The sequence below is a fragment of the Meles meles genome, chromosome 19 (assembly GCF_922984935.1).
Source record: "Meles meles chromosome 19, mMelMel3.1 paternal haplotype, whole genome shotgun sequence".
NCBI lineage: Eukaryota > Metazoa > Chordata > Mammalia > Carnivora > Mustelidae > Meles > Meles meles.
The window spans coordinates 34,497,161-34,521,925 of NC_060084.1; the positions used below are offsets into that span (position 1 = coordinate 34,497,161).

Here is a 24,765-nt window from a genome sequence, read left to right on the forward strand (position 1 = left end):
GCATTAGTGTCTTCTAACAAACAGACCAAAACACACCTAGGACGAAGTGGATCACCCTATTTTGTCCACCTGGGAAATTATATTCTCTCTTTTTTCCCTTTTCTTTTTTTTTTCCTTTCTGTTTTGGTTTCTGACTTCTTCAGCTTTGTCTAGTGTGTATTTTGCTTGGGTATTGGCTGTTATTTTTGATTTGTTCTCTTGTCCATCCATTCTTCTCTGAGCAAAATGACTAGAAGGAGGAATTCATAACAAAAGAACCAGAGATAATACTCTCTGCCACACACCTAATCAATATGGAGTTGGAGATGGAGATGGAATTCAGGATAATAATTATAAAGTTACCAGCTGAGCTTGAAGAAAGCATAAAAGACACTAGAGAATCTCTTCATGCAGAAATATAATCTAATCAGGCTGAAATTAAAGATGCTTTAACTGAGATGCAGTCTAAAATGGATGCTCTAACAAGTATGGTAAATAAGGCAGAAGACAGAGTGACAGAGAAGACGAGATGACAGAAAAAGGAAGGAATTTGAGGAAAAGAGAGAAAGAGAGCTAATGGACTATGAGGGGAGGCTTTGAGAAATCAAGTGATATCATAAAGCTAACCAATATTAGCATTATTGGTGTCCCAGAGGAAGAAGAAAGAGAGAGGGCCAGAAGGTATATCTGAGTGAGTCATGGCTGAAAATATCCCTATTCTGGAGAAGGAAAAAGGCATTCAAGTCCATGAGGTACAGAGAACCACCCTCAAAAATTGATAAAAATAGATCAACACCCCAACATATAATAGTGATGCTTGTAACTTTCACAGATAAAGAGAAAAGTCTGAAAGCAGCTCGAGACAAGAACTCCTTAACCTACAAGGGTAGGAACATTTGACTGGCAGCAGACCCATACACAGAGTCCTGGCAGGTCACAAAGGGCTGGCACTAAATGAGAAAAACATCCAGCCAAGAATATTATATCCAGCACGGCTGTGATTCAGAATGGAAGGAGATATAAAGAGCTTCCAGGGCAAACAGAAACTGAAAGAATATGTGATCACCAAGCCAGCCCTGCAAGGAATATTAAGGGGGATTCTGTAAAGCAAAGAGAGACCCCAAGAGTAACATAAACTAGAAACAAACAGAGACAATCTACAGAAACAGGGACTCTACAGACAAGAAATTACACTAAATTCATATCTTTCAATAGTTAACTCTGAATGTAAATGGGCTAAATGCTCCAACTGAAAGACACAGGGCATCAGACTGGATAAAAAAGTAGGCATCAATATGCTGCTGTCTGCAAGAGACTATTTTAGACACAAAGATGCCTCCAGATTGAAAGTGAGGGGGTGGAAAACCATTTACCATGCTAATGGACCTCAAAAGAAAGCTGGGGTAGCAATCCTCATATCAGACAAATTAGATTTTAAACTAGAGATTGTAGTAAGAGATGAAGAGGGACACTATATCATACTTAAAGAGGAGTCTACCCAACAAGAAGATCTAACAGTTATAAATATTTATGCACCTAATTCGGAGCAGCCTATTATATCAACCATTAATAACCAAATTAAAGAAACACACAAATAATATAATCATAGTAGGGGACTTCAACACCCCACTCACAAAAATGGAGAGATCATCTAAGCAGAAGATCAACAAGAAAACAAGGGCTTTGAATGAAACACTGGACCAGATGGACTTCACAGATAACATACAGAGCATTCTATTCTAAAGCAACAGAATACACATTCTTCCTGAGTGCACATGAACTTTCTCCAGAACGGATCATGTCCTGTGTCACAAATCAGGTCTCAACCAATACCAAAAGGCTGGGATTATTCCCTACACATTGTCAGACCACAATGCTTCAAAACTAGAACTCAAACACCAGAGGAAATTTAAGAAAGAATGCAAACACTTGGAAGTTAAAGAGCATGCTACTAAGGAATGAATGGGCCAGCCAGGAAATTAAAGAAGAATTTAAAAACCTCATTGAAACTAATGAAAATGAAAACAGAGCGTTCAAAACCTTTGGGATATAGGGGATATAGTCCCCCAAGAGGGACGCATGTAGCAATACAAGTCTCTCACAAGAAACGAGGTCTCAAATATACAAGCTAACCTTACACCTAAGGAGCTGGAGAAAGAACAGCAAATAAAGCCTAAACCAAACAGGAGAGGAGAAACAGTACAGATTAGAGCAAAAATCAAGGAAATAGAAACCAGAAGAACAATAGAACAGATAAACAAAACCAGAAGCTGATTCTCTGAATTAATAAGATTGATAAACCTCCTAGCCAAACTTATCAAAAAGAGAGAGAGAGAGAAAGGACCCAAATTAATAAAAACATGAATGAAAGAGGAAAGGTCACAACCAACACCAAGGAAATACAATTTTAAAAACATATTATGAGCAACTAATGCCAACAAATTAGGCAATCTGGAAGAAATGGATGCATTCTTAGAAACGTATAAACTAGCAAAACCAAACCAGAAAGAAACAGAAAATCTGAACAGACCATAACCAGCAAGGAAATTGAAGCAGTAATCAAAAACGTACCTAACCCTAACCCTAACACACAAGAGTTCAGGGCCGGATGGCTTCCCAGGGGAATTGCACCAAACATTTAAAGAAGAATTAATACTTATTCTTCTGAAACTCTTTCCAATAACAGAAATGAAAGGAAACTTCCAAACTCATTCTATCGGGCTAGCATTACCTTGATCCCAAAACCAGGCAAAGGCCCCACCAAAAAGGAGAACTATAGGCCAATATCCCTGATGAAAACGGATGCCAAAATTCTCTCCAAAATACTAGCCAATAGGGTCCAACAGTACATTAAAAGGATTATTCACCACGACCAAGTGGGATTTATTCCTGGGCTGCAAGTGTGATTCAATATTAGCTAATCAATAAACGTAATATATCACATTAATAAAAGAAAGGACCAGAACCATATGATCCTCTCAACAGATACAGAAAAAGCATCTGACAAAATACAGCATCTTTCTTGATTAAAACTCTTCACAGTGTAGGGATGGAGGGGCCATATCTCAGTATCATAAAAGCCATATAGGAAAAGTCCACAGAAAATACAATTTTCAACATGGAAAACCTGAGAGCTTTTCCCCTAAGGTTCCCCAAGGAACACGACAGGGTTGCCCACTCTCACCACTCACTGTTGTTCAACACAGTACCAGAAGTCCTAGCCTCAGTAATCAGACAAGAAAAAGAAATAAAAGGCATTCAAATTAGCAAAGAAGTCAAACTCACTCTTCTCAGACATACTTTCTGTGGAAAACCCAAAAGACTCCACCCCAAAATTGCTAGAACTCACACAGGAATTCAGCAATGTGGTAGGATATAAAATCAAGGCACAGAAATCAGTTTTATTTCTACACACTAATGAGACAGAAGACAGAGAAATTAAGGAATCATTCCCATTTACAATTATATAAAAAACCATGAGATACCTAGGAATAAACCCAACCAAAGAGGTAAAGGATCTGTATTCAGAAAACGACAGAACACTCATGTAAAACTTTGAGGAAGATGAAAAGAAATGGAAAAACATTCCATGCTCATGAACTGGAAGAATAAATATTGTTAAAGTATCTATGCTACCCAGAGCAATGTACACATTCAAAGCAATCCCTATCAAAATGCCACCAAAATTTTTCACAGAGCTGGAACAAATAATCCTAAAATTTGTATGGAACCAGAAAAGACCCCAAATATCCAGAGGAATGTTGAAAAAGAAAACGAAAGCTGGTGGCATCACAATGTCGGACTTCAAGCTCTATTACAAAGCTGTAATCATCAAGATAGTATGGTACTGGCATAAAAACAGACACACAGATCAATGGACAGAATAGAGAGCCTAGAAATGGACCCTCAAGTCTATGGCCAACTAATCTTCAACAAAGCAGTAAAGAAGATCCAATGGAAAAAGGAGAGTCTCTTCAATAAATGGTGCTGGGAAAAACTGGACAGCCACATGTAGAAGAATGAAACTGGACCATTTTCTTACAGCATATACAAAGATAAACTCAAAATGGACAAATGACCTTAAATGTGAGACAGGAATCCATCAAATCCTCAAGGACAACAGAGGTAGCAACCTCTTCAACCTCGGTTGCAGCAACTTCTTGCTAGACAAGTCTCCAAAGGCAAGGGAAACAAAAGCAAAAATGAACTATTGGGACTTCATCAAGATAAAAAGCTTCTGCACGGCAAAACAGTCAACAAAACAAAAAACAAAAAGGCAACCTACAGAATGGGAGAAGATATTTGCAAGTGACATATCAGATAAAGGGCTAGGATCCAAGATCTACAAAGAACTTATCAAACTCAACATCCAAAAAAACAAATAATCTAGTCAAGAAATGGGTGAAGACATGAAAAGACATTTCTCCAAAGAAGACATCCAAATGGCCAACAAACACATGAAAAAGTGTTCATATCACTCAACATCAGGGAAATACAAATCAAAACCACAATCAGATACCACCTCACACCAGTCAGAATGGCTAAAATTAACAAGACAGGAAACAACAAATGTTGTCAAGGATGTGGAGAAAGGGGAACCTTCTTATACTGTGGGTGGGAATGCAACCTGGTACAGCCACTCTGGAAAACAGCATGGAGATTTCTCAAGAACGTAAAAACAGAGCTACCCTTAGACCCAGCAATTGCACTACTAGATATTTCCCCAAAGATATAAATGTATTGACCTAAAGGGGCACCTGTACCCCAATGTTTATAGCAGCAATGTCCATAATAGCCCAACAGTGGAAAGAGCTGAGATGTCCATCAACAGATGAATGGATAAGGAAGACGTGGTATATGTGTATATTTCATACATACACATACAGGAACACTACTCAGCCATCAGAAAGGATGAATACGTACCATTTACATCGACATGGATGGAACTGGAGGGTATTATGCTGAGCGAAATAAGTCAACCAGAGAAAGACAATTACCATATGGTTTCACTCATATGTGGAATATAAGAAACAGCACAAAGGATCATAAGGGAAGGGAGGAAAAACTGAATAGGAAGTCATCGGAGAGGAAGACAAACCATGAGAGATTCCCTCAACTATAGGAAACAAACTTGAGGTTGCTAGAGAGGAGGTGGTTGGGGGAATGAGGTAATTGGGTGATGGGCATTAAGGAGGGAACGTGATATGATAAACCCTGGGTATTATACACAACTGAGGACTTACTGAACACTACATCTGAAACGAATGATATTATATTGGCTAACTGAATCTAAATAAAATACAAATAGAAAAAATACAAGTCTAAATAAAAACAAAACAAAAAAACAAAGATAACAGACAGTATATATCAAATAGCATTTCTAAAACCACACTATCCTCTAATATACACCTGATAAATGGTCATCTAAAACTGTGATTTGGGAAAAAAGAAAATTTAATGTTGCTGCTTTAGGACAGAAAGTGTCAAGAAAAAATGTAGCATATACATTAGAAGCAGAAAAGATTAATACATTCAATTTGGTGTTCAATGTAAAGAAACTGGGGGGAAGAATAAAGGATCAAACTAGATTCAAGTTAATGCATTAGGCTGTTCCTCCTGAGATTCTTGTTGAAAAAACTTTGTAGCATATGAAATCACGTATTTAATGCTGCCTTTAAGGTAAAATTAAATGTTTATGGATTAAAAATGGCAAAGTCCAACTGCAGTGCTCCTTTAGTTCCCCACCCCCCCCAGAAAGGTTCTTGCAATTAAGTGTATTTTCAAAATACCTTATCATTATTATAAATAATATCTTACTTAATAATAATAATTTGTATTATACAAATAGTATATTAAATAAGATTTATTTATTGTTTTATTACTTTATTATTTATTTTTATTGTTTTCTTAGTTTTATTACATTCAGGGACTATATGGTCATTTTCCATGGAATTTGGAACCTACTAAATCACATAAGGACTCGATAAGATTTATATTTAATCTGGATTATGCATTCTCTTAAAAATAAATATGATGTATAATATTGTTTAAGAAAAAAAAAAGAGGAGCTATTTTAACCTTAACATTGTCCCACCATGAGAATGTGCTTCATTCTAGGAGAGAAAAACAATTTTTTTTAAGTTCTCAGTACTGGAAGGGAGGGTCCTCTGAGGTTATTAGGAAAGTATATTTTAATATTAAAAATTCAACATCTGGAAATCTGGTTTGTATGGCACATCTTATGTGGGACGTAAATGTGTGCTTTAGAGGAAACATTTAAAAAAAAATCTCTAGCATTTTCTTAAATGTAGGGATTTTACTAGCCAGGATAATATATCTTTAAATTTTCAAAAGTCAACCATATGAATACTCCTATGCCAGCAGCAGTTCAGGCAATCAATCCACTGTTGAACTCAGTAAACCTTGTGTGTAATACCAACCTGTAGTACTAGCCTGTCCAATAACAGAAACAAGTGCAAATAAATGGTTCTAAGAATTATGAGAGTCAATGGTGTACCTCTTATCCCAAGAGAAAAGAGCAAATCAATAGGAAAGAGAAAAGTTTTACTGAAGGAAAGAATTTAAACTCACTGGATAGGCTTTTGTATGAGAAAAACAAACTTCCAAATGGTACAACTGCTCCATTTACAGCTATATATAACTATTTCTTTAAATATTAATGTTCATCATTGACTGAATACTGGTATTAGGAAACACATCAACAATTACAGAAAATCCTATATTCTCCAAAATTAGGCAAAAGGCACTTTCATGTAGCACCTTCTTTTCCTGTTTGGTCCCAAGACCTAGATGATACAAGTTCAACATCTAAATAATTTATGTCACAACTACAGTAACAGTAAGATAATAAATGGTGAATATTTCAACAGAATCATGAGCTTTCTGAGTAACATTCAGACTGTAAAAAGGTGTTATTTTGTTGGCTTACCAGTTGTACTTTTGTTCCAAGGAAGTTCCACCATAAGTTCTAAATAATTTCTAGTCAGAGCATATTCTGGCATTGACTGAGGCATTTTTTTGAGTCTGTGGGGAAAGAATACATAGCAAAAATGTTCCACAACATAGAAGAATTCCCTAAAAACACAAAAATCCAGCATCTGCCTTTCTAGGGTCAGATATACTATGCATATTTGATTTAAAAAATCTGGAAATGTTTTTAAAAATCTGGTTATTTTGTTTTGTAATGTACTTATGGAAAAAAAAAATTAAACAGATACCTGCAAACTGGGGGGGGGGGGGGGGGGAGCAGAGGTGGGGGATGAAACATTGTATCTAATTCTATCCTTGAAATACGGCCATACCAGTATCAGTATCTCACAGTGGGAGTCTAAAGTCACATTTATCCATTGATATATCTATCACAGTAAGATTTAAGTGCTTAACCATGCATAACACAATAATTATATATTTTTTTGTATCAGAGATGAAATCAGTTCATCAAAGAAAGCTTATTATCAGGTATTTAATTAAAAATGCAACTCCCATAATAAATGCAGTGTTTAACAGTGTTCTGCCCATAACAGATGTTCTACATTAATTAATGCTGGTCAATATAAAGTATTCCTGAACTACAACTCACATCTTAACTGTGAGCCTGAGAAAGTCAAGTATTTAGTTACTGAGCACTTACTTAGGTTCATATAATTCACTAATAAAAGAAAATGCAAGATAGTTATACTGTGTCAAGTACAGAAACAAAATAACGGGTTTTCTATTTAACCCTGAGATTATCCATATACCCTATGCTGTCATCAAGGTTTCTGTGTACTTTACCTTATACAAAGAGAAACTGACAGTCCCTGCCCTCTAGAGTTTACAATCTTTTTTTCTAAAGAAGAAAAGAGTGACATGTGAAGAACATGATAAGTGACCAAACACTGTGTCTAAACAAAGTACAACCTATCCATTAAGACACTAAAAAGGCAGTTAACACGAGTGATCATGTTTGGACCTACAGGTGAAAGAAATGCATCACTTACACACAGCAACTGAGAAAAAGAGTTGGGACACTGGTGTTAATTCAGCAGTAGTAAGAGTGTTTTAAAATCAGATTCTGGTTGAGGAATGAAGAGGGGTAATCTGAAGATTCCACAGATCACAGCTATAATCTGAGAATTTGGAAAGCCATGAAAGGTAAAAATTGACATTGGAAAGATAAAATGAATAGAGTGGTCTATACCTATATTAACCATAAGGAGAAAGTTTAAAGAACATAAAACAACTCAGCTTTCAGTTTGTGATCCAAAGAAGACTCAAGTTTCCCTGAGTAATTAATTTTCTAACATTAATATGCAAAATGAAAATACCAATAGCGTCAATTTACCTTTTTATCTCTTTAACACAGACCTTATGGGCCTGCTCTGGCATACTGGATGTTCGTATTTTTCTCTCTAGCATGACAATGTCATCATTGTCTTCATCCTCATCATCATCTTCTAAGGCTCCTGGGATGTGTGTAATCCTCCTAATAGGACGTATTGCTATAACCTAAAATAGAAAGTAGAAGAGTAAAACGGTGTGTCAAGATAAACTGGAAATGAAGTACCTAGTCACACACAAGGTTATAATTGGTGCTAAATAACACTTTCATAATTGGAGTCTACATCTTTAGGAACTAAGTTCAAAATGATAACTAAGAGGCACAAGCACATATAAAAGCAGCAGAATTTCAAAAGTGGATCAACATAAAGTGGACATTACTTTACTATAGGCTTATGCTACAAAATGAGAAAAAATTCAAGAACTGGCTCTAAAAATAATGAAAACATCTAGGACTATCTTTCTTAGAGCTACTACTGCAGCCACTACTTTCTTTATTATATTGCTACTTGGTAATTGCCAACAGAATAAATTCCACTTTCCCTCCTACATGATAAAATTTCTAACATCTTTAATGTTTCTACCATTGACTCTATTCTCATTTATCTCCAACACACAGAAAAGTCTTCATCCTTTCAAAATATTTCATCTTACCTAGGTCCCTTTCGGTTAACTACACACTCTTCACTTCCCTTTTTCTGATGTTCTGCTTTTCCAACAAGCGGCTTTGACCACCACTTCCCTTTCCTCCTTAAATACTTAAATAATCTGTACTTCATACTTTGGCTTTTGTCTCCATTATGTTGAAATTGCTCTCTGAAATCCAACAACTATCCTCTTTGCCAACTCAAATGGCTTTGTGTTCTCTTTCTCCACAACTTCTCTATCATATTTTAAAACTTCCAAAGTGCTGTTTTGAAATTCTCAATTCAACAATATCATGAATCAACACGAGCCATCACTGGAGCAAAATGACAGACAGGTACTTCATTTAAAAGCATGGCTATTTACCTTTTTAAACTATTATTCTTATCTATTTAATACACTCAAATATAAAAAGTTAAAGACATAATGCAGTAAATAAAAAAGCAATTTTATAGAAACAGAAATAGTGAATTTATACCTTTATCTACATAACTCACTGGCAGAAAAAATAAAGTCTGAAGTATGAAAAACTGAAACTAAAAAAATTTTCAAATGAGAGTTTTAAAAAGCACATCAATTATTTCATTATTGAGACAGAAGTAATTTTTTATACAATCTTTTTCTCCCAGCTACTAAAGAGTGCTTTTCAACTCTTAAGGAATAGGCAGAGAAAGTTCTAGGCTTAACTCTAAATATTATCCTCTGATTCCTACATTTTCATAACTATTGCCTGTTTGATCATTTTCTGAAATGATTTTGAACACCTTTCTATTTAAGCAGTAGGAATATTTTGTTGATAACAGCTGGCAGTTTTCTGTGCCTCCTAACACAGAGTGTGCCTTGCTTTGTCTTTCTGCACAAAACGTATAACTAAATTAATGATCTGATCTCAAATCAGAAGTAATTCTCATTTCTGCTGTTTGTTTGAAACAGAATCGTGTCCTGAAACAGAAACACCATACAGGCTACTCCTGTATCTGTTCTTGTCCTCCACCCTGCTTTGATGCTCCTTCCTTAGACCCACTGGTGAGGAATCCTTCACCTTGCTCTTCTCTTTCTACAATGTATTCTCTTTGAGGAAGGAACACTTCTATGTTGATGACCATCAAATCTCTAACATTATTCTGAACCTTCCACTTACTTTCTAATAGCCTTCAGAGACCTGTCATTTCAACTCTTGCCCAAATCAAAAGTATGTTTCTGATCTTAACTCTGCCCACCCATAATAAGAGTAAAATTGAGGGCTGAAGGGAGACTTCAGACAGACCCCATATAAATGTAATATATGATAATGAAGGTATCACAAATCAATGGGGAAGTGAAGAATTATTTGTAATAGTGCTGAGTTAAATAAAAAGTTGCTTGGGACAAAATACAACTGCTATCTTCACTTTAGGGCAAAATAAATTACATATGGATTAAAGAGTTAAATACTTTTTAAAAATCAGTTAAAGTTAAACTGAAAATGCCTATTTACCAAATCACTGGAGGATACAGGACTCTAAGCTTAGAAGATAGAAAAAGATGAGCAGAGTTGGAGTAAATGAAAATAAAAATTTTTTTTTTTAAGATTTTATTTATTTATTTGACAGAGAGAGGTCATAATAGACAGAGAGGCAGGCAGAGAGAGAGAGGGAAGCAGGCTCCCTGCTGAGCAGAGAGCCCGATGCGGGACTCGATCCCAGGACCCCGAGATCATGACCTGAGCCGAAGGCAGCGGCTTAACCCACTGAGCCACCCGGGCGCCCGAAAATAAAAATTTTTTAAGTTAAAAACAAAAAAATCAGCTGAATTATGGCACAGTGCCACAGTCCTTTTAGGAAACAATTTTGTAGTATGTTCTTAATACTACATGAAAAAAAAAAGAACATTTCAATAGATGCAGAAAAAGTGTCAAAATACAACATCCACTCATGATAAAGCATAGTTCTTTTTTTTTTTTTAATACTTTATTTATTTGACAGAGAGAAATCACAACTAGGCAGAGAGGCAGACAGAGAGAGAGGAGGAAGCAGGCTCCCCGCGGAGCAGAGAGCCCGATGTGGGGCTCGATCCCATGACCCTGGGATCACGACCAGAGCCGAAGGCAGAGGCTTTAACCCAGTGAGCCACCCAGGCGCCCCAACATCCACTCATGATAAAAACTTTCAACAAAGTAGGTTTAGAGGGACCATACCTCAACATAATCAAGTCCATATATGAAAAAGCCACAGCTAACATCATCCTCAATGGGGAAAAATGGAGAGTTTCTCCTCTTGGGTCAAGAATAAGACAAGGATGTTCACTCTTGCCACTTTTATTCAACATAGTACTGGAAGTCCTAGCCACAGCAGACACAAAAAGAAATAAAAGGCATCCAAACTGGCAAGGAATAAGTAAAATTTTCATTATCTGCAAATGACACCATGCTATATATAGAAAACCTTAAAGACTCCACCAAAAAACTGCTAGAACTGATAAATGATAAAGAATTCAGTAAGGTAACAAGATACAAAATCAATGTACAAAAATCTGTTGCATTTCTACACACCAATAATGAAGCAGCAGAAAGGGAAATTAAGAATGAGCAGTAGGAAAATTAAGGAGTCAATTCTACTTACTACTATACCAAAAACCATTAAGGTACCTAGGAATAAACTTAACCAAAGACTTCAAAGACCTGTACTCTGAAAACTATAAAACACCAATGAAAGGAACTGAAGATGACACAAAAAAATGGAAAGACATTCCATTCTCATTGATTGGAAGAACTAATGTTGTTAAAATATCTATACCATCTGGGGCGCTGGGGTGGTTCAGGTCATGATCTCAGGGTCCTGGGATCGAGCCTCGCATCTGGCTCTCTGCTCAGTGGGGGGCCTGCTTCCCCCTCTCTGTCTGCCTCTCTGCCTACTTGTGATCTCTCTCTCTGTGTCTAATAAATAAATAAAATCTTAAAAAAAAATCTATACCACCCAAAGCAATCTACACATTTCATGCAATTCCTATCGAAATACCAACAGGATTTTTTTTCACTGAACTAGAACAAACAATTGTAAATCTGTATGGAGCCACAAATGACCCAGAATAGCCGAAGCAATCTTAGAAAAGCAAAGCAAAGCTGGAGGCATCACAATTTGGGACTTCAATTTATATTACAAGGCTGTAATGATCAAATCAGTATGGTACTGGCACAAAAACAGAGACATAGATCAACAGAACAGAACAGAAAATCCAGAAATGAACCAATATTGATATGGTCAATTAATCTTTGAAAAGGCAGGAAAAAATACCAATAGGAAAAGACAGTCTCTTCAACAAATGTATTGGGAAAACCAGACAGACAGTACCATGCAAAAGAATGAAACTGGAGAGGAGTCAAGACGGCAGAGAAGTAGCAGGCTGAGACTACAACAGGTAGCAGGAGATCAGCTAGATAGCTTACCTAAATATTGCAAACACCTACAAATCCAACGGGAGACCGAAGAGAAGAAGAACAGCAATTCTAGAAGCAGAAAATTAACCACTTTCTGAAAGGTAGGACTGGCAGAGAAGTGAATCCAAAGCGGCGGGAAGATAGTCCGTGGGGGGAGGGGCTGGTTCCCAGCAAGCGGTGGAGAAACGGAGCACAAAATCAGGACTTTTAAAAGTCTGTTCCACTGAGAGACATTGCTCCAGAGGCTAAACCTGGGTGAAGCCCACGCGGGGTCAGCGTGGCCCCAGGTCCCACAGGGTCACAGAAGGATCGGGGGTGTCAGAGTGTCGCAGAGTTTGCAGGTATTAGAACAGGGAAGCTGGCTAGAGAGACAGAGGCGAGAAGTGAGCTCTCAACTCGGGGTTACCTTGAACCGGTCGCAGGCTGGTGAGCTCAGAGCGCAGCCGGAGGCCGGGGATACGAGAGTGACTGGGCGCTGTTCTCTGGGGGTGCACTGAGGAGTGGGGCCCTGGGCTCTCAGCTCCTCCGGGCCAGAGACTGTGAGGCCGCCACATTCATTCCCGTCCTCTGGAACTCTATGGAAAGCGTTCAGGGAACAAAAGCTCCCAAAAGCGAACCCAAGTGGATTACTTAGCCCGGCCCCTGGTAAGGGCGGTGCAATTCCGCCAATGGCAAAGACACTTGAGAATCACTACAACAGGCCCCTCCCCCAGAAGATCAACAAGAAATCCAGTCAGGACCAAGTTCACCTACCAAGGAGAGCAGTTTCAATACCAAGGACAGCAGCGGAATTCCAGAGGAAGAGAAAGCAAAGCACGGAACTCATGGCTTTCTCCTCATGATTCTTTAGTCTTGCAGTAAACTTAATTTTTTTTTTCAATTTTTTTTTCTTTTTCTGCTAAATTCTTTTTAAACTTTTACCCTTTTCTTTTTTAACATTTTTAACTAGTTTATCTTATATATATATATTTTTTTTCTTTTTTATATTTTTTCTTTTTATTTGTTTTCTTTTTTAAATTTTTTTCTTTTTTTTTTTTTCCTGAACCTCTTTTTATCCCCTTTCTCTCCTCCAAAATTTGGGGTCTTTTTTGATGTGGTTAAAGTGCATTATCTTGGGGTCTTTGCCACCCTTTTAGTATTTTACTTGTTCCTTCATATACTCTTATCTGGACAAAATGACAAGGCAGAAAAATTCACCACAAAAAAAAGAACAGAAGGCAGTACCGAAGGCTAGGGACCTAATCAATACAGACATTGGTAATATGTCAGATTAGAGTTCAGAATGATGATTCTCAAGGTTCTAGCCGGGCTCGAAAAAGGCATGGAAGATATTAGAGAAACCCTCTCTGGAGATAGAAAAGCCCTTTCTAGAGAAATAAAAGAACTAAAATCTAACCAAGTTGAAATCAAAGAAGCTATTAATGAGGTGCAATCAAAAATGGAGGCTCTCACTGCTAGGATAAATGAGGCAGAAGAAAGAATTAGTGATATAGAAGACCAAATGACAGAGAATAAAGAAGCTGAACAAAAGAGGGACAAACAGTTACTGGACCACGAGGGGAGAATTCGAGAGATAAGTGACACCATAAGACGAAACAACATTAGAATAATTGGGATTCCAGAAGAAGAAGAAACAGAGAGGGGAGCAGAAGGTATATTGGAGAGAATTATTGGAGAGAATTTCCCTAATATGGCAAAGGGAACAAGCATCAAAATCCAGGAGGTACAGAGAACCCCCCTCAAAATCAACAAGAATAGGTCCACACCCCGTCACCTAATAGTAAAATTTACAAGTCTTAGTGACAAAGAGAAAATCCTGAAAGCAGCCCGAGAAAAGAAGTCTGTAACATACAATGGTAAAAATATTAGATTGGCAACGAACATATCCACAGAGACCTGGCAGGCCAGAAAGAGCTGGCATGATATATTCAGAGCACTAAACGAGAAAAACATGCAGCCAAGAATACTCTATCCAGCTAGGCTATCATTGAAAATAGAAAGAGAGATAAAAAGCTTTCAGGACAAACAAAAACTGAAAGAATTTGCAAACACCAAACCAGCTCTATAGGAAATATTGAAAGGGGTCCTCTAAGCAAAGAGAGAGCCTAAAAGTAGTAGATCAGAAAGGCACAGAGACAATATACAGTAACAGTCACCTTACAGGCAATACAATGGCACTAAATTCATATCTCTCAATCGTTACCCTGAATGTTAATGGGCCAAATGTCCCAATCAAAAGACACAGAGTATCAGAATGGATAAAAAAAAAACAAAACAAAACGCATCTATATGTTGCCTACAAGAAACTCATTTTAGACCCGAAAACACCTCCAGATTTAAAGTGAGGGGGTGGAAAACAATTTACCATGCTAATGGGCATCAGAAGAAAGCTGGGGTGGCAATCCTTATATCAGATCAATTAGACTTTAAGCCAAAGACTATAATAAGAGATGAGGAAGGACACTATATCATATTCAAAGGGTCTGTACAATAAGAAGATCTAACAATTTTAAATATCTATGTCCCTAACGTGGGAGCAGTCAACTATATAAACCAATTAATAACAAAATCAAAGAAACACATCAATAATGATACAATAATAGTAGGGGACTTCAACACTTCCCTCACTGAAATGGACAGATCATCCAAGCAAAAGATCAACAAGGAAATAAAGGCCTTAAATGACACACTGGACCAGATGGACATCACAGATATATTCAGAACATTTCATCCCAAAGCAACAGAATACACATTCTTCTCTAGTGCACATAGAACCTTCTCCAGAATAGATCACATCCTGGGTCATAAATCAGGTCTCAACTGGTATCAAAATACTGGGATCATTCCCTGCATATTTTCAGACCACAATGCTCTGAAGCTAGAACTTAATCACAAGAGGAAATCTGGAAAGAACCCAAGTACATGGAGACTAAACAGCATCTTTCTAAAGAATGAATGGGTCAACCAGGAAATTAAAGAAGAATTGAAAAAATTCATGGAAACAAATGATAATGAAAACACAACGGTTCAAAATGTGTGGGACACAGCAAAGGCAGTCCTGAGAGGAAAATATATAGCGGTACAAGCCTTTCTCAAGAAACAAGAAAGGTTTCAAGTACACAACCTAACCCTACACCTAAAGGAGCTGGAGAAAGAACAAGAAAGAAACCCTAAACCCAGCAGGAGAAGAGAAATCATAAAGATCAGAGCAGAAATCAATGAAATAGAAACCAAAAAAACAATAGAACAAATCAACGAAACTAGGAGCTGGTTTTGAAAGAATTAATAAGACTGATAAACCCCTGGCCAGACTTATCAAAAAGAAAAGAGAAAGGACCCAAATAAATAAAATCATGAATGAAAGAGGAGAGATCACAACTAACACCAAAGAAATACAGACAATTATAAGAACACTATGAGCAACTCTACGCCAACAAATTTGACAATCTGGAAGAAATGGATGCATTCCTAGAGACATATAAACTACCACAACTGAACCAGGAAGAAATAGAAAACCTGAACAGGCCCATAACCAGTAAGGAGATTGAAACAGTCATCAAAAATCTCCAAACAAACAAAAGCCCAGGGCCAGACGGCTTCCCAGGGGAATTCTACCAAACATTTAAAGAAGAACTAATTCCTATTCTCCTGAAACTGTTCCAAAAAATAGAAATGGAAGGAAAATTTCCAAACTCATTTTATGAGGCCAGCATCACCTTGATCCCAAAACCAGACAAGGATCCCATCAAAAACTACAGACCAATAGAGAACTATAGACCAATATCCTTGATGAACACAGATGCAAAATTTCTCATCAAAATACTAGCCAATAGGATTCAACAGTACATTAAAAGGATTATTCACCACAAATCCAAGTGGGATTTATTCCAGGGCTGCAAGGTTGGTTCAACATCCGCAAATCAATCAATGTGATACAACACATTAGTAAAAGAAAGAACAAGAACCATATGATACTCTCAATGGATGCTGAAAAAGCATTTGACAAAGTACAGCATCCCTTCCTGATCAAAACGCTTCAAAGTGTAGGGCTAGAGGGCACATACCTCAATATTATCAAAGCCATCTATGAAAAACCCACCACAAATATCATTCTCAATAGAGAAAAACTGAAAGCTTTCCTGCTAAGGTCAGGAACATGGCAGGGATGTCCATTATCACCACTGCTATTCAACATAGTACTAGAAGTCCTAGCTTCAGCAATCAGACAACAAAAGGATATTAAAGGCATCCAAATCGGCAAAGAAGAAGTCAAACTATCACTCTTCGCAGATGATATGATACTGTATGTGGAAAACCCAAAAGACTCCACTCCAAAACTGCTAGAACTTGTACAGGAATTCAGTAAAGTGTCAGGATATAAAATCAATGCACAGAAATCAGTTGCATTTCTATATACCAACAAGACAGAAAAAAGAGAAATTAAGGAGTCAATCCCATTTACAATTGCACACAAAACTGTAAGATACCTAGGAATAAACCTAACCAAAGAGGCTAAGAATCTATATGCAGAAAACTATAAAGTACTCATGAAAGAAATTGAGGAAGACACAAAGAAATGGAAAAATGTTCCATGCTCCTGGATTGGAAGAAAAAATATTGTGAAAATGTCTATGCCACCTAAAGCAATCTACACATTTAATGCAATCCCTATCAAAATACCATCCATTTTTTTCAAAGAAATGGAACAAATAATCCTAACATTTATATGGAACCAGAAAAGACCTCGAATAGCCAAAGGAATATTGAAAAAGAAAGCCAAAGTTGGTGGCATCACAATTCCGGACTTCAAGCTCTATTACAAAGCTGTCACCATCAAGACAGCATGGTACTGGCACAAAAACAGACACACAGATCAATGGAACAGAATAGAGAGCCCAGAAACAGACCCTCAACTCTGTGGTCAACTAATCTTCGACAAAGCAGGAAAGAATGTCCAATGGAAAAAAGACAGCCTCTTCAATAAATGGTGCTGGGAAAATTGGACAGCCACATGCAGAAAAATGAAATTGGACCATTTCCTTACACCACACACAAAAATAGACTCAAAATGGATGAAGGACCTCAATGTGAGACAGGAATCCATCAAAATCCTTGAGGAGAACACAGGCAGCAACCTGTTCTTAGGAACATCGCCAAAGGCAAGGGAAACAAGGGCAAAAATGAACTATTGGGATTTCATCAAGATCAAAAGCTTTTGCACAGCAAAGGAAACAGTTAACAAAACCAAAAGACAACTGACAGAATGGGAGAAGATATTTGCAAACGACATATCAGATAAAGGGCTAGCGTCCAAAATCTATAAGGAACTTAGCAAACTCAACACCCAAAGAACAAATAATCCAATCAAGAAATGGGCAGAAGATATGAACAGACAATTCTGCAAAGAAGACATCCAGATGGCCAACAGACACATGAAAAAGTGCTCCACATCACTCGACATCAGGGAAATACAAATCAAAACCACAATGAGATATCACCTCACACCAGTCAGAATGGCTAAAATTAACAAGTCAGGAAATGAGAGATGCTGGCGAGGATGCGGAGAAAGGGGAACCCTCCTCCACTGTTGGTGGGAAGGCAAGCTGGTGCAACCACTCTGGAAAACAGCATGGAGGTTCCTCAAAATGTTGAAAATAGAACTACCCTATGACCCAGCAATTGCACTACTGGGTATTTACCCTAAAGATACAAACGTAGTGATCCGAAGGGGCACACGCACCCGAATGTTTATAGCAGCAATGTCTACAATAGCCAAACTATGGAAAGAACCTAGATGTCCATCAACAGATGATGGATAAAGAAGATGTGGCATATATACACAATGGAATACTATGCAGCCATCAAAAGAAATCTTGCCATTTGAGACTACGTGGATGGAACTAGAGGGTATCATGCTTAGTGAAATAAGTCAATCGGAGAAAGACAACTATCATATGATCTCCCTGATATGAGGACGTGGAGATGCAACATGGGGGGGTTAGGGGGGTAGGAGAAGAATAAATGAAACGAGATGGGATTGGGAGAGAGACAAACCATAAGTGACAAACAAACTGAGGGTTGCTGGGGGCGGGTTGGGAGAAGGGGAGGGGGGTTATGGACATTGGGGAGGGTATGTGCTATGGTGAGTGCTGTGAAGTGTGTAAACCTGATGATTCACAGACCTGTACCGTTGGGGATAAAAATACATTATATGTTTATAAAAAAATAAAAAATAAATAAAAAATTAAAAAAAAAAAAAGAAGCTGGACTACTTTCTTATACCACACACAAAAATAAATTCAAAATGGATTAAGATCTAAATGTGAAACGAGAACTTTAATCCTAGAAGAGAACATAGGCAGTAACCTCTTTGACATCCGCTGTAGCAACTTCTTCCTAGATATGGCTCCTCAGGCAAGGTAAACAAAAGCAACAATAAACTCCTAGAGCAAGATAAAAAAATCTCCTGCACAATGAAGGAAACAATCATCAAAACTAAAAGGAAACCTACGGAAGGGGAGAAGGTATTTGTAAATGACATATCTGGTAAATGGTTAGTATTTGAAATACATAAAAAGCATAAAACGCAACACCCAAAAAACAATCCAATTAAAACATGAGAAGACAGGAATAGACATTTCTCAAAGAAGACATCCAGATGGCCAACAGACACATGAAAAGGTGCTCAACTTCACTCATTGTCAGGGAAATGCAAATCAAAACTATAATGAGATATTACCTCACGCCTGTTAGAAAGGCTAAAATCAAAAACTCAAGAAACAACAAGTATTGGTGAGGTTGTGGAGAAAAAGGACTATTGGCACTATTGGTGGGAATGCAACTGGTACAGCCACCGTAGAAAGCAGTATGGAAGTTGTGCAGAAAGTTAAAAATAGAACTATCTTATGGTCTAGCAATTACACTACTAGGTATTTGCCCAAAGAATACAAGAATACTAATTCAAAGGGATACGTGCATCCTCGTGTTTATAGCAGCATTATTTACAACAGACAATTATGAAAACAGCCCAAGTATCCATCGATTGATGAATGGATAAAGAAATTGCGGTATAAATAAACACACACACACACACACACATATACTGGAATATTACTCAGCTACCAGAAAAAAAAAGGATGAAATCTTGCCACTGGCAATGACACAGATGGAGCTAGAGAGAATAATGGTAAGTGAAATAAACCAGCCAGAGAAAGACAATACTTTGTCATTTCACTCATATGTGGAATTTAGGAAACAAAATCACTGAGGAAAGGGGAGAAAAAAAAAGAAAGGCAAACCAAGAAACAGGCTCTTAACTACAGAGAACAAACTGATGGTTACAGGGGTGGGGGGGAGGGGGTTGAATGAAATAGGTGAAAGGGATTTAGGAGTGGAAGCACCTGTTGTGATGAACACCAGGTGATGTGTGGAAGTGTTGAATACCTTAAAGTATTGTATACCTGAAACTAATATTATACTGTATGTTAACTAAATGAAATTTAAATAAAACCTTTTTAAAAAGGAAACATGAGATATACAATAAAAAGGAAACATGAGATATTCAACTAGATAGTGTGTATCTAATTGAATAATTGAATACCCATTGAGTAACTTAATAATTGAAGTAATTGAATAACTTCAATTATTTTCAAAGACATTCATCACAGTTGTTAATTTTTAAAATACAGAAACATTGGAAACAACATACAATGTATGGCGAAGAGAAAGTGCTTAGTAAATTATCCCTTTTAATGATGAACCAAAAATTACCAAGAACAAAAAATGAGAAAATAGCACCATGTTTTTTAAAAAAGAAAGACCCAGACATGGAAAAGGACTAGAAAAACATACCAAATTCAGAATTTTATCAGTAACTTGAGTGATAAGAGACAATGAAGTTTTTGTTTTGTTCCTTTCTTTATTCTGGTTTTTTTTTTTTAACTTCAAAAAAACGGAATCTTATATCACATAAAAAGAACTGGAAACGTAAAGAAGTAGACTGAAAGAAATATTTACCCGCTTATCATCATCTTGCTTGTGTTTTCTGGTTTTCTGAAGCAATTTCAGGCCTTCAATTTGTCTGACGAGCAGCGGTATGGTCATCTTGAACCGTTCCTCTAGACTCACAGCATCTAAAATCTAAGGGAACGTGAGTCAGTTAGTAGAATCACTCTGAAACACATGCTCCCAAAACAAGGCAGTCGGAGTCATGACTTAAATTGTTAAGTAAAAAAGACAACTATCAAGAGTCACAGCTACATTATGGCCAATACAACCAAATTAATTATATTAAATCACCAGAATCCTAAAAAAGAAAAAAAGCATCTTGACCTTTCATTTAAAAATGAAGCCATGTGTATTGTTCCAACAGCAAGAACAAAACACACGTTTAATGTCAATTCTTTCTGTGAATTATTCTCTTAAAACCCAGAATATGCCTACATATTAGGCCTAAAAATTTCCAGGTTCAAAATATTAAATTCTTACATTCATCAAAGAATAGGAGCACTTTTAACCAACCACCACTAATGATCGGAGTAACTAACGCCCTCCATTCTTTCAAATGGCCCTGCTGATGCCCACAGCCAACTTACCCTCTGGTACTCCTGCACTCTTGTACTCCTACCAGTTGAGCTGCACTCTTGTGTTTAGAGTAAGGTGTTTATACACCTTTCTGTTAGATGCACTCGCTACTGTAATTTGTTAGATTTGCTACTAATTGTAATAAAAGTATTAAACTGATGAAGGTTTCAATGAAAACTAATTTGCATGTTCTATGAAGATTCAATAAAGTAGACTGCTTAAAAACACTATAAAAATTAGTATGCAAGAAAACGTACAGTTTTGAGAAAAAAACATGCAAATCTAAGATTCTACATTTTTCAGTGTCTTTACAACTCATTTCACTTTCAAGAAATAGAAACTGGGGGCGCCTGGGTGGCTCAGTGGTTTAAGCCGCTGCCTTCGGCTCAGGTCATGATCTCAGGGTCCTGGGATCGAGTCCCACATCGGGCTCTCTGCTCGGCAGGGAGCCTGCTTCCCTCTCACTCTCTCTGCCTGCCTCTCTGCCTACTTGTGATCTCTCTCTGTCAAATAAATAAATAAAATCTTTAAAAAAAAAAAAAAAAGAAAAAAGAAATAGAAACTGAAAATCATAGATAATGCATCATAGGTATGCTTTATGTAAGAAACATCATGAAGAAGTCTAATAAAGCAGGCCATACACAAAAGGTCACAGCTCCACATGTTTAAAAAATGGACAAAATGAAAAAAAAATGGACAAAATGTTTATTTTTTGAGTTAAATATTATTTTTTAAATAATTTTCCACTTTAACTTTCCATAAATTGACAAACTACTAATACTGATAATGTGAATAAAAGAGCTGCTTGAGCAAACAAAAATGTAAAGCAATTACTTTTAATAGTCAATTTCAGCGTAAGAGCATTTTAACTACTTTTATGCATCTCTAGCATCTCTAGAGGTTGAAGGTCAAAATTTATTATTTCGAATAAAAACTAACAAAACAACTCTGTATTTCAGAAGGGAATACTGTACCTGGAGCTTCTCTTTGTTGCTTGTTCGGATAATTGAAGTCAGAATGTCTGGTAAAGCTTCCCTTGGAAGGCTATCTAAAAGGCGTCTCAATTTAGCAACTGCAGGGACAGACATATCTAACATTTCAACCAACTACAAGAAAAAAGAAATCTTTTTAATGGAATCTGGCATTATTTGTAAATTCAAAGGACAGATTGCTATATAGGTTTAATGTTTGGGCCTCAGAGTCTTTGTTTCTGAAAGATCACTGATTACCATAGCCCAGGCATTTTACATACCTCAGAGGAAAAGAGATGTACATTCAAAATATCAATCAGAATTGAAAAGCAAAAATGGCTCAAATGTGGATAATATGTTTAAAAGGCTCTGTAAATTTATGATTTTATTTTGAAAAAATTAAAATTCATGGAAAAGAGCAATAGTATAATAAACTCCTATTCTTTTTTTCCCCTAAATTCACCAATTATTAACATTCTGCCACATTTGTTTTTTCTAAACATGCATGAACACACACCCCCACAGTTATTGCTGAACATTTTAGAGTAAGTGGCAGACATCCTGACCCTTGTTCTTAAGAACAAAGGTATTCTCTTACATAATCACAGTGAAATTACCAAATTCTGGAAATTTAATAGAGTCGATGCTATTATGCTAACCAATGAGTAGTTGAAAAACAGTTTATTAGTAGAACATATGGATTAATGAGAATCTGAGCACTGACTGTGAATGATTTTTATACAAACAACATCCAGGGTATATCCTGGAGTTAGGATACATTAAGTTAAAAGCAAGCTTTCAGTAACTATAATAATCATTGGGGTTGTTGACAAAAGTTCTCCTTTTCTTCTGGGCACATCGTGGGACTGCTCTTTCTCACCTCCTCTGAATACAAATGGGGCTATGAGCCTTGCCTGGATCCATGAAACATGAGAAGTAACAGTTTCTTCTGGGCAGAAGCATTAAAAACTATTTAGCTTTACCATATTTCCTTTTCTAGCCTCAACAATAACAAATGCATGTTTTGAGATGAATCTCTAATCCTCTTGAGTCCCTAAGTGACTCTAACAGGTATGTCAACACACTCCCTAGTTTTACATACAAAGCATGAATAAGAAATACACTTTTGCTGTAAAGTATGCTGAGATTCTGGAGTACTTACAATAGCAAAGCTTAGCCCATACTGACTAATTCACAAATGATATGCCTCATTTAGTCACTCTAAAAAGATTTCTGATGCCAGTACTAATCAAGCCTCTCTGAAGGCACTGTAGTTTAGGAATCTATCCATTGCCTGCCTAGAGTCAAGGGAATGAAAGTGCAGTCATGATGAAGCCATTCAGGTGGGAGAAGTAGATAATAAAATTTAAAGACTTTCTCCTAAGAATTCATCCTAAGAAAATAAAACAGTTAAAACTTGTTCTCCAAGCACTTACTGAGCACAAACTACTTGACAGACACACCATAATGCTCAATAGGGGGTGGTTAAAACAGAGATGAATTCAAGTTCAGTAGAGGAAACAGACCTATACGGTAAATTTCAATACAACGTGATAAGTATCATATTAAAAAGGGTGCTTAAAGGACTGTGGGAGTGCAAGAAAAGGAGCACTAACAGCCCACAGGAGTCGGGAAAGCATAAATCTGAAAACTGAGAGAAGGAAGACCACTTCCAGCAGAGAAAACAAAAGAGACAAAATCACTGGGACATGAAACAACAAGATGTGAAGCTGATGGACAGCTGACTAAAACAATGGGTATAAATGGAATTTAACGGAGTTGGGAAGGGCCTTAATACTGTCCTAAGAAAGTTTAACTTTATCCTATCACCATTAAAGTCTTTTTCTCAGGGGAGAGGAAGGCCCAGAACTTCTTTAGAAAGGCTCAGTGGATTAAGCCGCTGCCTTCGGCTCAGGTCATGATCTCAGGGTCCTGGGATCGAGCCCCGCATTGGGCTCTCTGCTCCGTAAGGAGCCTGCTTCCTCCTCTCTCTCTGCCTACTTGTGATCTCTCTCTCTGTCAGATGAATGGATAAAATCTTAAAAAAAAAAAAAAGAAAGGCTCAGTGAACAGGATGAGTCAGAGAAAAGAAACCAGAAAGACATTAGTCAGGAAGCTATTGAAGAAGTCTACTGATGAGGGCTATGCAAGGAAATACAGAAGGAAATGACAGAAAAGTATTAACTGGAAACAACCTCAATATCTTAAAAGAGGAAAGATAAAAATTCTGATAGCCCAACTCAATGAAATTAATAAAAATACTTAATATGAAAAGTAGACATGGATAGGAAAACAAAACATAAGACTGAATTAGACTGAGATCAGAAGACAAGCCAAAAGGTAAACTAAATGCATGATAGTAGCAAAATTATGGTGACATTTCTCTCTAAAGAGTCCTTTCATGTCATTAAAATTTCTTCACATGTTTAAAATTTCTCTTCTGATTCAAAGTGGGGAGAAGTAAAAAGCAAAGTGCAATCTCTATGAAGCTGTGTCCAAGAGAAGAACAAAGACCCAGGAGCATTACCCAGGAAAAAAGGAAAATTCTGATTCTCCCTCTATCTCTTTCTTCAATGGCATAATCACTTATTCCAGTTCTCAACATGAAGTTTCTTCGTTCAGAGTAGGTCCTTCCTTTTAGTCCCCACAGAAGTTATAGCTCTAAGTTCTCTATTTCCCTACTGTTTACGACACTAGAAGTGTGTTGCTTCAAATGCCACATCAGGTACAGATACAATAGGCTGTGAATACTTGCCTTACATGTTGCACAATTGAGACCTTTAGACATTGCCTAATCCTCACAGATCTAGTCACTGGACTGCATCAACAGAA

General features: G+C 37.0%; 1 protein-coding gene across 2 annotated transcripts in view; it reads right to left on the minus strand.

Annotated features, from left to right (window-relative positions):
• Positions 1 to 24,765, minus strand: part of LONP2 (lon peptidase 2, peroxisomal) — a 120,043-nt gene that overhangs the window by 86,731 nt on the left and 8,547 nt on the right. For both annotated transcript variants that reach the window (XM_045988128.1, XM_045988127.1), the window contains exons 3-6: positions 21,937 to 22,068; positions 20,396 to 20,518; positions 8,324 to 8,487; positions 6,929 to 7,023 (exon numbers count right to left, since the gene is read on the minus strand). In XM_045988128.1, coding sequence (XP_045844084.1) covers positions 6,929 to 7,023; positions 8,324 to 8,487; positions 20,396 to 20,518; positions 21,937 to 22,068 — 514 coding nt within the window. The remainder of the gene's footprint in view (positions 1 to 6,928; positions 7,024 to 8,323; positions 8,488 to 20,395; positions 20,519 to 21,936; positions 22,069 to 24,765) is intronic.